A 15,165-nucleotide genomic window follows, 5' to 3' on the forward strand; every position below is an offset into this window, starting at 1 on the left:
GTGTGTCTTGTCTCAGTAAGGTTCAGAAAAACCGTTCCAGGCAGCTGTGCTTTCCCCCCCCCCTCCTGGTGCAACTTCAAGCAGTTAGCAGATCATCTGCAAATGCTTTGTGAAACTATACTTGCATAGTGATGATTTCCTTCTCTGTGGCCTCTACCGTAACATCTTTATACCACCCATGTTTCAGAGACCTGCACAGCGAAAGCAGCTTTTTCATTAAAATGTTATTGAATGTATCAAAGAGAGCAAACCAAAAGTTTACATCTTTTAGATAATTTTGTTCCCATATAGGAAACAACTATTAGTTAAGTATAACCATTACACTTCAGAGAAAAAGTGCAAATCAGCAAAGTTAAGAAGTTTAAGTTCACAGTTCAAGTATATTAGGAAGTTGACATCTCTCAGTGACTGTGCAAGCTGATTGCATGCATTGTTCATTAGAAAGCCTGAAAGGCAGTGAAACAACCACGTGCTGCCTAAGGGAAGACACATTGGGACAGAGAATCAAGAGTTATCTGCTGTCTTAAGGCACAACAAAGAACCTTTTCCAAGTAGTTAGAACAGGCATTTCCTACTGTATCTTTGTGAAAAAAAGAGCATCTGAGAGGTGGATATTAAAAGCTAGGCCACGTGTATCACATAAGCAGGTTAAGTGACAGTAGAAGGAGGCACTTGAACTTCCCTTCTCAGAGGCAACAGCTGTTCACAGTTGGCTTCCTGAAGGAGCATGTCTTCAGAGGCAACCAAAGTGATTTTACATCTGGGTTTGCTCCGGACTGTTTGTTTCTTCTACCTGAAGCTGCAGCCAGCTCCAGTCTAGAGCCTAATGAATAAAGAGTTAGAACTACAAAATCTGACGTAGCTTACAGTTCAGATCTCTCCAGAATAAAGGGGAAGCAATTCCACCAGTGTATGACCCACCACTAGACCAACCCACTTTTAAGAATGCAGTTTTGAAGTATTTTTGTACAACAGCCAAGCGCCTTTCCCCATCCTTTTACTGTTCAGCACAACTTAAGTCCCCAACACATGGCTCCTGTACATGGCAAGCAAGGAGTCAGTCTGCGGTTCATTTGGGGGAGTGGGTGCCTTCTGTTCCCCAAAATACCTACTCTCCTTGCTCAAAGGAGGAATATGCAAGATTTCTGTAAGCCATGTTACTTATTGGTGGCAAAGTTGCATAAGCAGGAGCTTGAAGCCATGAGTTTCCCCAGTCCCATTTATAGAAGAATATTAAATAAGTTACCATGAAGCTCTGCTCCTGATCCTTCATTGTGTCATGCATCACATTTTCCAGTTGGTTACAGAGTTTCTGTGATTCCAACAGTAGCTCCTCACTGAAAGGGAGAATTATTACACAATTTTCTGTGTTTGAGGAGATGCTGCCTTTACCTTTAGGAAATACTTCTGGCAGGTATGCTGCACAGCACTGAGGAATATTAACCTTTACCAGTGAGCTCATAAGCTAGCAATTCATATCACAACTAGGGAAGTCTGTGTCATCCCCAGATTCACTGGGGCAGGGGAAAAGAAGCATGTTTCAAGTCAGACTTGGGTTCTTACTCTGTGGAATCACTGTTGCTAGATCAAGGTCTGTCATTCCAGCTGGTGACCCAGTTCATTTAAGCAAGCCAGAATTACGCTTGCTTGGTTAACGACATTCTCTCCTTTATGATACAGCTCAGCCACTATCACCTTACATGACAATGCTTCAACAATTCTGCATGGCAGCGTACCCTCAAGCAAGCCCAACCATTCCAGATAATGCAATCCCTTTCTTATTGAGGCAGGGGGATTATCCCCTGTTTTTCATAAGGAAGATGTTCATCTGACAATGGAAGCTGAACACAAAGCGTAAAATGTGGGAAAGCCTGTGTGTCATTATTTCACAAAGCAGGAGCCCCAGCTCTGTAGTTAGCAGCTACAGAATTCCAGACTTTGTCTCACCTTTTCCTGACAGATTCTGATAAATTGTATGTTCCAGAAGGAACCTGCAGCAGCAGCTGACCAGGGCTACCAAGACGTGATGTGTTCACGCTCTCTGGACTGCCAGTAACAGGACCACGTACTTTACTCTGAAGAAAACACAAAAGATTCAGATTGCAATTGTTTCCACTGATTTCCAGCAGCCAGAAGTATGAGACGGCTTGGAACTTGGCTTTAATACTAATTCAAAATAACAGAGAAAAAACCCATAGGACATACCAAATTTACTATTATTTCAGTAACCTGTGCTACAAACCGTATTTTCAGGCTAAACTGGAGTTGTTATTTTACTTACGCAAGCAATTTTCAGCAAGTTCCACAGTTCTTTCTGTCGTTTCTCTTGAAGCCTAACAACCGTTTCCTCATCTTCATTCATCAGATTCATCACTTTCTCCACTCGGGGGAACAATTCCAGTGCCTTCTGCTTGCAAACTACAGTTTTACTGTTAATATAAAAAAAAAAAAAAAGAAATCAGATCACACATGGACAACTGCAGTAGAGTAATATTTCTGAGATGAGATCTCATCAGCTATATGCACTGGTTTTTAAACTTCTAGATGCTTTTGCTTAACCCTCAATAAAAGGTAACTCTACAAAGCTCACCTGAGTTGAGCATAAATGACTCTGACCTTTTTTTCAAAGGTCTGGATTGCCTGTAGGAGCAGTCGTACTATTTCTTGGCTGTCACCGCTTGTCCTCTGATCTGGAAGGAGAGTCAGAGTATTACACAGAAGGGTAGGCTTACAGGACAAAATGAGAAGATTCTTAGTGGCTTATTTCCACTGCTGCTTCAGTCCTGAAACATCTCGAGTTTAGGCCATTTGAGTGGGATGAACTGCATTGGAATTCAGCCACCACCTTCAAAATTATGAGAACTGGAAAGCAGTTGATAAGGTGGGTCTGATGCCTTGGGGATGTATAGCTGCTCAAAGGAACAGCTATGTTTTTCGTCCTTCCTACACAGAAGCAGCAGCATATGCTTGTGGCAACAATTTGCTCTGAGAAAAGCTTCAGAGGAGTTTCAAGAACAGCTCAAAAGGCACCACAAAGACACCACAAAAAGCAAGGCTGGCCCTAATGTAAAATTGACTCCCTGACCCCCTTCTCCAAAGAAAGGCCGATCCAGTAAAGTCCATGTGCAGCTAGCATATGGGCAGGCCTAGAATGCAGAGAGAGTTTTCTCAGTGCTAATTACTGCACCTCCAAAGTTACTGTTCACACAAACCAAGCTAGCAAGCTGACCTTGAGCTAAAACGTCTTTTACCTCTTGGCTTCTCTCTCAATCTCCGGTACAGCTCTCTGGCTTGCTCTTCTCTGGAAGAAAAGGCACAGAACACAAAAAGACTTCTCTAGAAAGTAAACCATGAACAAGTAGTTCGAGAACTCCAATCTTTTATATACACCAGTCTGCCATTTCTGACCAATGACAGGTATGGAGTCATAAACTGTCTTTTAGTGTCAAAGTCCTCCCAAACCCCCATAATTTTGGGCTGAAGCACTTTCCTTGTCCTGTGGTGAATAAGCTTAGCTAGCAATACACCTGCATCTGAAGTTTAAGGTAGTTCAACTCACAAATCCTCCAGTGTTCCTCCTTGTTTACGACCTAGTGGGCTTCTCTGCAGGTCCACAATGTCTGTCTGCAGGGCCATCATCCTCTTCACTAGCTGATCCACATCATCCTCCTAAAAGCAGGGCAGAACAAAAGCAATGGGATACTCTCATAACTGAGAGACACTACCACTCATACTGGCTCTTCCCTTCTCATTCACATTTCTAAACACTCGCATTGGCAAGATGCAAACAGCAGACTCGGACAAAACCAAATGAGAATGAGTAATTTCCATTCAGGGACGTTAGCTTGGTGCTTTGGGATCAAACAACTTCCAAGAATTTTCTGATAAAAAATTCAGCCTTGCAACAAAGAGCCACTGAAGGATCACTTTGTAGTAAATGTGCTGCTAGTTCCCAGGCCATGATGCTTCCTTTTCCTCAGCTATTCCGCCTTTCCCCCGGCACACCACATCCACTCTGGCACCCCAAATTGTGCTTTTCACTTGAATTCATTTGCATGGAGAAGCTGCTGCTTGTTAGACAGACATTCTGCCCTCTGCCTCCCCCCAGCAGAGGAGGACTAAGTGCTGGAAAAGAATAAGATATCAACTAGTTGGCTTTTGCTCCTCATCCGGGAGTGATGGTGCCTGGTTACATTGTCTTGTGTCAAGAGGCTGAATGTTTCACGGGGAACAGCCGTGGAACATGCACCAAAAGAGGGAAATTGTTGCTTTTCAAAATTTAAGACTGATGCTTAAAATTCTTGTGTTCAATCATCTAATCATTCGCTTTCCCATTCAGTTTAACCTATGCTCCATAACATCTTTTCTGCTATGCTGGCTCCAGGACTGGGTTAGCAGGACATCCAAGTGCCACCACTGCAAAATCTCCTCACATTCGCCAAAATCTCCCCTTTTCCCCTAAGTCTTACAAACAGTGAGCTTCAGGAAGTTGACAATGGACAAAAATGGTGCCACCAAAATGAAGGCAATGTGACATCTGGAATCAGCCCAGACACAAGGAGTTTCTGTTTAAGGGAGGACAATAAAAGGGGTGGGAGGGCAAGAGGAAAGGGGGAAAAAAAAGCCTCTTATCTTCAGGATAAGCAGTTAGATTTAGAAACATACCCGCCCACAAAGTTCCACAGCTTGCTCCATCTCCTTCCAGGCAAACAGCAGCTTCTCAGAAGCTACAGGAAGGAAAGAAGGGCGATTGCTTTTCTCAGGTTCATACAGAAATAGGTAGATACTTTGTGGGGACAACAGGTATAAAAAGAGCTCTGTCTTCCAGATGCTATACTTACTAATTCCAAATTCAATCTGCTCTTTATACTTCTCCAGATCAATCTGAATGCTTGTTTTAAAGAAGTCCAGCTTTGCTTTCAGCTGCTGGGAAAGCGAGGCCATAGAATTCTTCATCTTAGAGAGGGTACTATTGTAACGCAACAGATTCATCCTGCATGGACAAGAAGAAGGTCCTATTACCCTCCCAAACTAAAAATGAAGACTTCCACTTACATCAAAAGCAGATACTTCAGAGAGTAGCAGTGAGCACAAAAGCAGTTGTGTCAGAGGGCAGAACTCTCAGCTTCTCATTATCACGAGCTCCACTCATGAGCTTCCCTGTTCCAACAAGGTTCCATTCCTGTCCTTTGCCTTTCACCACAGAGCAAAGGCAGGGATATGTACTCTAGAGAAACTGCCACCGTACATGGCTGCTCGCTGCCCCTGCTGAAGCCGGTTACAGTCCTCTTTCAGCATCCGGATTGTGTGCCAGATCTGACCCCACACTTTCCGCAACTGGAAAAAGTGGAGATTCTTCTTTGGATCCTGAACTGGAAACAGAGGGGAGGGAAATGTATGTATCAGCATGAAGTCTAAAAGTAGTGTTATCATATGACAAAACAGACCAAAACATCACTCCTTTGAGGAGTGTGTTACCTCTTGCAAAGCCTATAGTCAACTAACCCCTATGCAGCTTCCCCAGTACGTCAAAATCAGACCCTTCCCTTCCTCAGTTACTCTGACTAACTGAATGAATGCTATGCTGGTCCATTTTACTGCTTTCGTCCCAACGTGCAAAAGCTCTCTCTACTCTTTGCACACAATACAAACCACGGAACACAGGCAGCCCTCTCAACACGGACAACCTTTCACATTCATGCTAGAGAAAATCCTTACGGATGCAGTCAACGCTTTCCGGATGAGGGCGCAAGGCAACCTGAGGCTCATAGGCAACTTTCTGGTTATCAAAGAGGAAGAGGAGGTCTGTGTCTGCAGCTGCAGTATCGTTCACCTGCAGAGAATGAAAGACCCAGCTAGGCTCTCTCAGAAAAAGCAAGCCTCAATAACACCATAAAGAGAATGCTCCTCCTTAGCCAAAGACTGAACACCAAAGGCAACAGGGTGCCTGTTCTGCAAGGGCTGTTCAGTCTGTGTGGTTTAGACAAAAGCCTACCAGAACAGCAGGGAGTGCCATGCTCCCAAAGCGAGAGCAGTACCTGCAGATTCACTCAACGGCAAGGAAGGGAGTATTCAGGCTCACCTTGCTATCAACTATACGCTTAGTAGCCAGCTTCTCAGAAAACAATGCCAGTCCAGCTTCCTGCAGTAGTTCCTGGTCCTGTTCTGGGATTCCCGTGTCTGAGTGGATCCTGGCCTTCACAGTTTGCAGAGTCTCCTCCTCTGTCACAGGATAGGTATATACAGTTCCCGTAACCATGTTCAAAACGTGGAGCAACTACAAGAAGAGTAGCGTGACATAAGAAGGGCTGAAAATACACCGGTTATGTTTGAGCAGAGATCCCAGGACTGATACTGGCCGCCAATAAACTGTTCAAAGCACCTGCAGGGCTCAGGAAGTCACTCTGCAGCTTATTTCACAGTATTATGCTAAAATCTTTGTCCTCCACCAACTGGAAGAGAGGCCACATGGCAACTAAACCACTCCAGTCACAGAATTCTCTACCAGAATATGGAACCAAACTCACGCAGAAGCTATTTGCTACTCCCAAGGAGTATCTGTCCTCAAATAAGCAAGAAGAAAGCACCTGTCACTGTCAGGAGACAGCAAAATGAGATTCGGTGCTGCTGCTCCTCCTAGGTCTATGACTCAAGCCTCTTCTCTCATGGGCTACACGCAACTGCTCTCCGGAAAGCTTTCCAGGGTAATACAGACCCATCGCTCACCTTCAAGTTCAAAATGTCATCCAAAGCTTTGAAACACCCATTGGGTCCATATGTGGGATCTGTCCCTCTCTGCCGTGGGTGCCACATTAACATGAGCTGCAACCATTTCTCCAGCCTCCCAGCCAAAACACTGAAGGACCAAAACAAGAAGGGGATCAGAGGAAGTAAAAAGTGCATTCGCAGTCACCGTATGGCTTGGTCTCTGCAGGAAGACTGACAAACAGCTTCCCACCCCGATCACAAATGTAGTGTTTAGAAGGCAGAAACAGAGACTCACAACTACACAAGCCTGACGGGACACAAGCATTGTGTGTGTCATACTATGTTAATCTGCAAATAAATTGAGTGTAAGACATAAAATACAAACCTGGCCCTTTTGCAGAAGAAACAGTTTATCCTAGCATGGCATAACAGATTTCTAGTCCTCACCTGTTTAGATTGTTTGGGCAGGGTAAACTGCTAGAAAACTTGACTTCTCCAGATAAATCTTCTGAAACGACAATGTCCAGCTCACTCTTCTGTTGCACTTTTGTATGCCTAATGAATGCAAGCAAGTACAACGGTGAAACAATCACCTGTCTTTCCCAGTCTGCATGTTAGTAGGCTCTTAAAGCTACTCTTGATGGATGCCATACAGATGCCACTTTGGTTTCTGCCACCACCCTGCAGGAATCACTCCCAATCCCAAAGAGCAAGTATCAAGAATGCTGAACTTGCTCAGTAGGTCAAACCCCTGCAAAGGGAGTCAGTCTCCATAAGGGCAAGGAACACAGGAATATTACGATAAGAATCAAGAGACCATTCTTCTACCTCCTGTAAACAGAACAGTCCCATTGCATGCACTCTTCTTATCACCTGGCCCCAGCTCACTCACCACTGCACTGGCTGCCAGTTGGGTAGGAATGGTCGGAAGCCTGTAATGCACTCAAAGGCCAGTGTGCCAAAGCTCCAGTAATCCACTGTCACTGTGTACTTCTGCTGTTCCAGCAGCTCTGGAGCCTGAAACAGTTTACACACACGAGACAAAGCCACCCATCTCTTAGCTCTCTCAATCCCTTAAGAGCTCATTAGCATTTGTACAACAGATTAAAGATGGTGCTGAACACTGCTGCTCGCAAGCTTTGAGATCCTCTTAGAGTGAGCAGAAGAGGTTATTGGCACTCCTGCATCTTATTCATAACAGACATAGCTAGCAGACATTGTGAAAACCCAGCGCAAGCAAAAGAACAGTCACCTTTGCTATCTGCAGCACCCCAAATACACCCCATACCAGGACATCCCAGCCCAAAACCTGGTAACAGTTAAATCTATCCCACTCCAAAGCCATAGCTACTCTTCTAGATTAATTCCTTCCTTACCAAGTACTGTAGAGTCCCAACAAAGGATGTACATAGGCTACCTTGATCCAGCTCCTTGGCATACCCAAGGTCAATGATTTTGTGTATTAACTGAAAAACACAACAAAGAATAAGAACACTAGAGATAATTCCTGTTAAAACCACACCATACAGCCGAGAAAGGAAAGGTTCAGTTCTTCAAAGGTACACAGGAGAGGCACCAACAAAGAAATGGAAGCAGAAATGGGAGGCTCCTGCAGATTCCTAAACCTGCAAAGCATGTAAAGTTTTCATTGGCTTGACACACACAGAGCTGGAAACATTACTGCTAATTCAGATCTCTCGTCAATCCGCACAGCTGTGTTCTTTCCTTAAGAGTTGAAAGTCAAAGTGTCAGGTGTTGCCAGAAGTCCAATACAACCTTTCATCTCAGCTGCGTGCAGAATATCAATCATCTGACATGCAGGTCTGAGCTAGCTGTTACCCTGGGCTCTCGCAGAGGGACCACTGTAATTCCAATGAAGTTTACACCTACTTGTCTGTGTAGGGACAGGCACCTGCTTCCTGCTTACCCTTTGCTCTCCTTGCTGCAGCACAATGTTCTCTGGTTTCAAGTCTCTGTGGATGATCCTGTTCTCATGAAGGTACCTGAGAGCAGAAGCTGAGACACAGAAAAAGCCACTTGTGAGAGTGTAGCTAACAGCACCTAGCATGAGCTCAGTAAGGATTCATTTCTACCTAGTATAAGCATGGCTTTTGGGTCAAATCTTGTACAATCAAACATACAACGTAACACCAAGTGCAAGAGAAAAAGTCGGCATCAAACACCTCTGGACGGAAACACAGTTTCCTCCCTGGGTCTTCCCTCATGCCCTTCTTGTAAACTGGAATAACATTGCCTAATTTCCAGTCAGCAGGGACCTCCCCAGACTCTTAAGACCTTTGGCAGATGACCAAAAGGGGTCCTGACAGAACATCCACTAGCTCCTTCAGTACTCTGAGGTGAATCCCATCAGGCCCCACAGACCTGTGAACATTCAGCTGGTACAGCTGGGTCCCTGGCAGTTTCAGTGTCCCCAAATGGAAAATCGCTGTTCCCACGCTCATAGTCCTCCAACTCAGGTGACCAGGCAGCCCAAGGTCTATCAGTATTATTAAACACTGAGTCAGAAAAAGCATTGAATGCCTCTGTTTTTCCTTCATCCCTGTTAGTCAGGTGATCAGCTTCAACAAGTATCAGTCCAATGTTTTCTTTAGACCTCCTCATGCTACTAACAACTTTAAAAAGCCTTTCTGGTTGTCTGACACAACACAATTTCAGCTCTAACTGAGCTTTGGCCTTTCATGTCTTCTCACTGCCTATATGAACCACAACTCTGTAGTCTTCCTGTGAAGCCTGACATTGCTTCCAGAGATCATACAAATTTTTTCCTCTTGAGCTCCACAAAGAGTTCCCTGTTCAACCAAGCTGGTCCTTCGGCCCCACTTGCTTGACTTACAACACATTCCAGTTGCCTGCTCCTATACTTCTAAAAGGTGGTTCTTCAAAACTGATCAGCACTCATGGACTCCTAAGCTCTCAAAAGCTGATTCCCAGTGTACTCTGATAAACAGCACCCTAATAGTTTAGTTTGCTCTCTTGAAGTCCAGGGTAGCAACTCTGCTGTCCTTTTTTCTCATTACACTGATAATTTTAAATTCAGCCACTGCATGATCACTGTGGCCAAGACAGCCACCTATCACCACATCGCCCACAAGTCTATTCACAAATAGCAAGTCCAGGAGGGCATCTTTCCTAGTTGGCTGAGTACTTGTGACAAGAAGCTATCTCCCACAAATATCAAGAATTTCCAAGATCAACCTGTCACAGCAATATGATATATCCCCAGTTGATGTCTGGGAAGTTGAAATCTCCCATAGGACAAAGGCTACCAATTCAAAAATATCTCCCAATTGCCTATAGAATAACTCAGTGCTAACAACCTGGCTGGGTGATCCGAGTGGCTGTACTCAGCTTTTCTTTACCTAGCTGTTTCTTCAACAGTCTTAACGTAGAATCCAAAAGCTGTTCTGCCAACCACTTTGTTCTGACCTGTCCACAAGGTGTTCTTCCCCACATTTCACCTGCAAAATTCTTCATAGGAAATTTCTGTGCAACATACTTTCTCTGCTCAGAACCACTGAGACCCCAAAACTGGCACACTGATGAATTCCATCTATACTAGAAAGACAAAAATCTCATCTTACGAATACACAAAGGCAGAACAAATGCCGCCCATTTTCTCACACTTGCTCAAGATAATGCCTTAATATATCTGCCCTCCTGTGAATAAAAAGACAGATCACAGCGCTAGGAAAAACAAAATTTGGCAGTATTTCCAGTATGCGCTTTTCAGCCAGGCCTGAAACAAAGGGACTCACTTTTCTGCTTTCTCAGACTTCACACCCCTTCTGACACCATTGCATTCCCAGGCAGAGCTCTCTTGTTGAGTGCAAAATGATCCAGCTTGACTTTCAGAAGCTATCAACAATATAACTGTCTTTCTCCTTACCCTAGAAAGACCAACTAGGTATGCACTTGATCAGGAGAACAAGTTACATCAATAGTCAAAAATATTTCTTATCAGCTACAGTTGAGATCATACAATTGAAAATTTGAGTCTGTCCCTCTTCCCATACACACACAAGCATATGAACACAAACTTCACCCTAAACATGATCTGCTGCTGTCTCTAGTCAGCACTCGGTATCCTTTGCTGGCCACTAAGGAATACAAGGATAAGGCAGCAGAACACAAGTGCCCTGGGAACACAAAGGACAGGAGATGATGCCTAACAGCCACCGCTGCAGTAAAAGCAGTGACAAATGCACACTTACTCTCTTGCCACAAGCGCACTTTCTAAGCATACATCTGCCCCAAATGCACTTCTTAAGTATCTTTTCTCTAAAGCCTTAGCACCTGTCCAGTTTTGCCTCAGCTGCAACTCGGTGAGATCACAACACTGCCTGACCAAAAAAAACTCCACCTCAGAAGTCTCTAGACAGCACTTTGCAACCTTTGCACCAGACCCCTCTAAAATTCCACACAGTGCTTGCTCACATACTAACGGAAACCCACTGATCATCAGCTGTTAAGCTGAGAGTGGAGACTGATGTGCAACATAAACCAGAGTCACTTGGCAAGTGTTCAGCTACCCAGAACCTTCCAGGAAATCCCGAGTGGCACTTTTGCTGGGCGAGAAAATCAGTCTCCACGTTTTCAAGAACAAAAATCAAAGGTTGGCTCTCCCACAGGGAGGGCTGTCAGAGCAAGACAGGAAAGAAGCATACTCTTCAAAGGTCGGTCTTAAGACTGAGTTGTTAAGGTCACTGCTGCATACCTTTAAGAGTGGACCAGGCACTGAAAGGGCTTCCATGGTTCAAACAACTGAAGGTACTACTATCACTTACCAATATCAGACAACAAGATGAGAATAGCTTCTTCCCGCAAGCCACAGCAGTTCTCCAGCTGATTCAGGTACTGCAAGAAAACAACACCAAACAAACTCTTTCCCTCCTATATCCTGAGTGAGGCTCATAGTCCCACAAACTCCCATGGATGCAAGAAGTTTCAGTAACAGCAAAGAAATTCTCTAGAGGCACAAAACTCTAAGGGATTGTAACCTCTGGTAGCAATCACAGCTTTGGGCCTTGGTCTAACCACATGGGAGGAGAAAAGAGTGGGTGAAAGAAGTCAGTGTTATCCCCATTCTCTTCCTTCTGTTCACTCCAACCTTAACAGCCATTTCCCCTGTGCCTAGCAATATCAGCTCAAATCTCATCTCTAAGCTCTACGGACAGATTAAAGCAAAGTTTAGAAAAACAGTCAGATTAGAATTAACATGTGGGGTTTTTTTTTTTCCTGTGACACATAGGAGTTAATCACTTTCAGCCCACAGACATATCCTGCCCTTCAACGGCCTTGGCCATACTCACAGCCTGTTGCACAACCCTCACACATGCCCTCATGCTCTACATGCAAACTCCTCACAGTATCACTAGCAGTCAAACAAATATAAAAAGTTTCAGAAAACACTTAAGCCTTGAAAAGCTGAACGATAATATCAAGAACCAGCCAACCAAAACCCGTCGGTGCCATGACAAGAATCAGGAAGCATCAGGATGTGGAAACAGAGGTTTTACAAGGCAGCTTCAACAGATGCCCTAGGATCAGCTGAGAAGCTGGTCCAGCCCTTGATCAGGATCCTAAGGACCTCACCTTACGGAGATCTCCGCCTTGGCAGTACTCCATGGCCAGCAAAGGCAAGTCATTTGGTGCAAGCTTCTGCATCCCTTCAGGGACATCACGGGCAGCCACCACATTGGGATGGTTCAGCCTGAGGCGTAGAAATGAGGCAAATACACGTGATGAGCGGAATGGAATCAGGGTAACATTTGAAAGATGACTGTTCTGCAACAGTTCCACGATGACCGCGAGCGCATGAAACGGTGTAAAGTCCTACAAGGCCAGTAAGCCTTTCAGAAGCTGAATTATGAATTCTAGAGGTTTACAATTCATCCATCTCCCCGTGACGCAGACCCAGCCCAGCCCCTTGCACTCCACGCGCAGCCGGTGCATCCGCGACGCGCCCCAGAGCTGCGCGGGCGGGGGCTGCGCGCAGGCGCCCGGCAGAGCACGGCACGGCCGGAGGGGCCCACGCCGCGACCGGCGCCCCGCAGGACGAGCCAGCGCGGACGTTCGGCTCCGTGAAAGCACAGCCACGGAGCACAGCTGCGGTGACACCGAGGGCAACGGAAGAAGCACCGAAGAAGAAAGCCGAAGACTCGAGGCTCCGACGAAACGCAAGGCGCCGTTTCCTCCAGCGGTCGCTCCCACGCACCTTCCCCCGCAGCGGGCCGGCGCCCGGCGGCCTCTCCCGCCCCGGCCGCAGCGCAGCCGCAGGACCCGCGCTGCAGGGTCGCCCCCGGGCGGCAGCGCCAGGCCCAGGGCCGGCCCCGCCTCACCTCTTCATGATCTGTATCTCCAGCGCCCAGCGGTCGCGGTTGCGCGGACTCAGCTCCTGCCGGCACTGCTTGATGGCCACCTGCTCGCCGGTCTCCTGCGGACGCAGCACAGGAGCGGCTGAGCGCGGGCGCGCCGGGCCGGGCCGCGCCGGGCCGGGGGGGGGTGGCCGCTGCCTACCTTGTTGTGCCAGCGAATGACGTTGCCGAAGCCGCCGGTGCCCAGGCGCTCCTTCATCTCCCAGGGGCCGCAGGTCTGCGCCTGCAGGGCCGGCGGCCGGCTCATGGCGGGGCCGCGGCGCTCCGGCTCGACCGGGCCTGGGCCGCGCCCGCCGACGCTTCCGGCTCCGGCGCGGGCGCCTGCCCGCCCTTAAAGGAGCCGCGCGGCCCGGGTCTCGGGGCCGCCACCGCTCCCGGAACCGGGGCCTTGGGCTGGGAGGAGAGTTCGCGGGCGGCTAGGTAAACCGGCAGCGCGTCTGCCTGCTGCCCGCAGCCGCTTTAAAATGCTCTGATCGTACCGAACGTGCTGCTGGTCTCGGCTCCCCGCCTCGCCGCCAAAGCGCCGCCGGTGCGCTGCGCCGGGTTTAGCTGCTGCCTGCCTGGGCTAGCCGGCGTTAGGGGCCGTGACGCCGCGCCCCGGGCCCGCCGCCCCCCCGGCCTCGAGGCATCCTGCCGGGGGTGCGGGCCGGCCGCAGGACGCCACCATGACACAGCTCATCGGTAACGCTAACGGCCCTGCCGAGCTCTGTCCAGAGGCAGGATCAGCTGGCGGGTAAGCCCGTAGATAGTGCTTGAGAGAGGAGACGCTATTCTTGCTGGCTTCCCTAAAATACCTTAAATGCTACAACTGGCACCCACACCACGCCCTCTAGACATGTATAGCTGCCCCTAAGCTGTGAAAAGCCAGGGAATAACAGCGTCAGAAATCTTCTCCCATGGCTGTTACTTTGTTAGCCTCCTTAATCTAGAGGGCTGGTAGCAAATAGCTGTTATCTTTAAAAACAACGTGAATTTGCCCCTGCTCACTCAGCGGTGTCCAGTTATCTTGGTCTCAACAACTGGGAACAGTCAGATGCAGCTGCCCTTAAATCATATTTATGGCAGTGATGTTACCACCAGCACTGTGACTCTCAGATGTGATAATGTTGATGTAGATTTCCATACAGAAAAGAGCTAAATATTCAGTGACCAGCGTTTCATCTTTGCCAATATGCAAAATAGCTGTTGCTGTGCTTCCCAGCTGAGGACTCTGCAGCTACTTCTTGAAGATGGCTGCGCTTACATTAACTCTGTCAGGAACCCGACTTGTAGTGAATCAGTTTTTAAGTTAGGACACATCCAGTACTGTAACAATTGCATCACTGACAGTTTTGCAGATTTTGAAGAAATCCTTCAGATTTGTCTGTCACACTTTGATAACCAGGTATTTTGTGACTACACCCTGGTGAGTAGGTCTTCATTTTCTATGACAGACAGTATCAGCAAGCATTTCACTCTTTGGTCCTCAACATGCTATTCCTGTCTAAGGATCCTTAGAAGTTTTGCTCCTTGTCCCCACTTAACGTGAGAGCTCTTTTGACCATTTCTTCTCCCAGCAACACTGTTCACTGCATGCTTTGCTCCACATACAGGTCAGGGTCTTTCTGTCAAAGATTCTCAATGGATGCCATTCAGAGCACAGTACACTGCACTACTGCTTGAAACAGGAGTTTCTCAGCACTGGGACTAAGTCCACAGATCGCAGACTTCTGGTCATGTAAGAAATAACACACCTGTGCATTCACTTAGGGCACTGCCTGGGCAAGTTACACTTGGGCCCCCCCCTCACACTCCTAGAAGCATGATAGGACAGTTCATCCTAAGGGATGCATACTATTCTTACTGTCACTGAAACAAGGTGTTGATGGGGAACAAGTCTTTTGAAGACTAAGAAGACTCTGACGGAAGAGAGAAAGAACAAAACAAACCGGCTGTAAAATCCAGCATGCCCCGCTCACTTCAGCAAGCAAACTTGCCTCCGGTCCCACACAGACTGGCTCCCTAATACTCCAGACACAAGCCACCCTGCCCTGGATCATCCCCAGATCCTCTTGCAGGGGTG

General features: G+C 47.1%; 1 protein-coding gene across 1 annotated transcript; it reads right to left on the reverse strand.

Moving 5' to 3' along the window:
• Positions 1-205: 205 nt before the first annotated feature.
• On the reverse strand, positions 206-13,502 carry IKBKB (inhibitor of nuclear factor kappa B kinase subunit beta). Its single transcript, XM_055696324.1, has 21 exons — positions 13,246-13,502; positions 13,068-13,162; positions 12,322-12,439; positions 11,514-11,583; positions 8,636-8,724; positions 8,085-8,174; positions 7,601-7,725; positions 7,156-7,263; positions 6,727-6,856; positions 6,083-6,277; positions 5,719-5,833; positions 5,249-5,372; positions 4,842-4,993; positions 4,666-4,727; positions 3,560-3,669; positions 3,252-3,301; positions 2,591-2,690; positions 2,282-2,429; positions 1,948-2,075; positions 1,247-1,337; positions 206-823 (listed from the first exon to the last, which is right to left on the reverse strand). The coding sequence occupies exons 1-21, from the start codon at positions 13,348-13,350 to the stop codon at positions 755-757; spliced, it is 2,274 nt and encodes a 757-aa protein (XP_055552299.1). The 5' UTR covers positions 13,351-13,502; the 3' UTR covers positions 206-754.
• Between the last annotated feature and the right edge of the window lie 1,663 nt (positions 13,503-15,165).

Source organism: Falco cherrug, chromosome 18 (assembly GCF_023634085.1).
Source record: "Falco cherrug isolate bFalChe1 chromosome 18, bFalChe1.pri, whole genome shotgun sequence".
Classification (NCBI taxonomy): Eukaryota; Metazoa; Chordata; class Aves; order Falconiformes; family Falconidae; genus Falco; species Falco cherrug.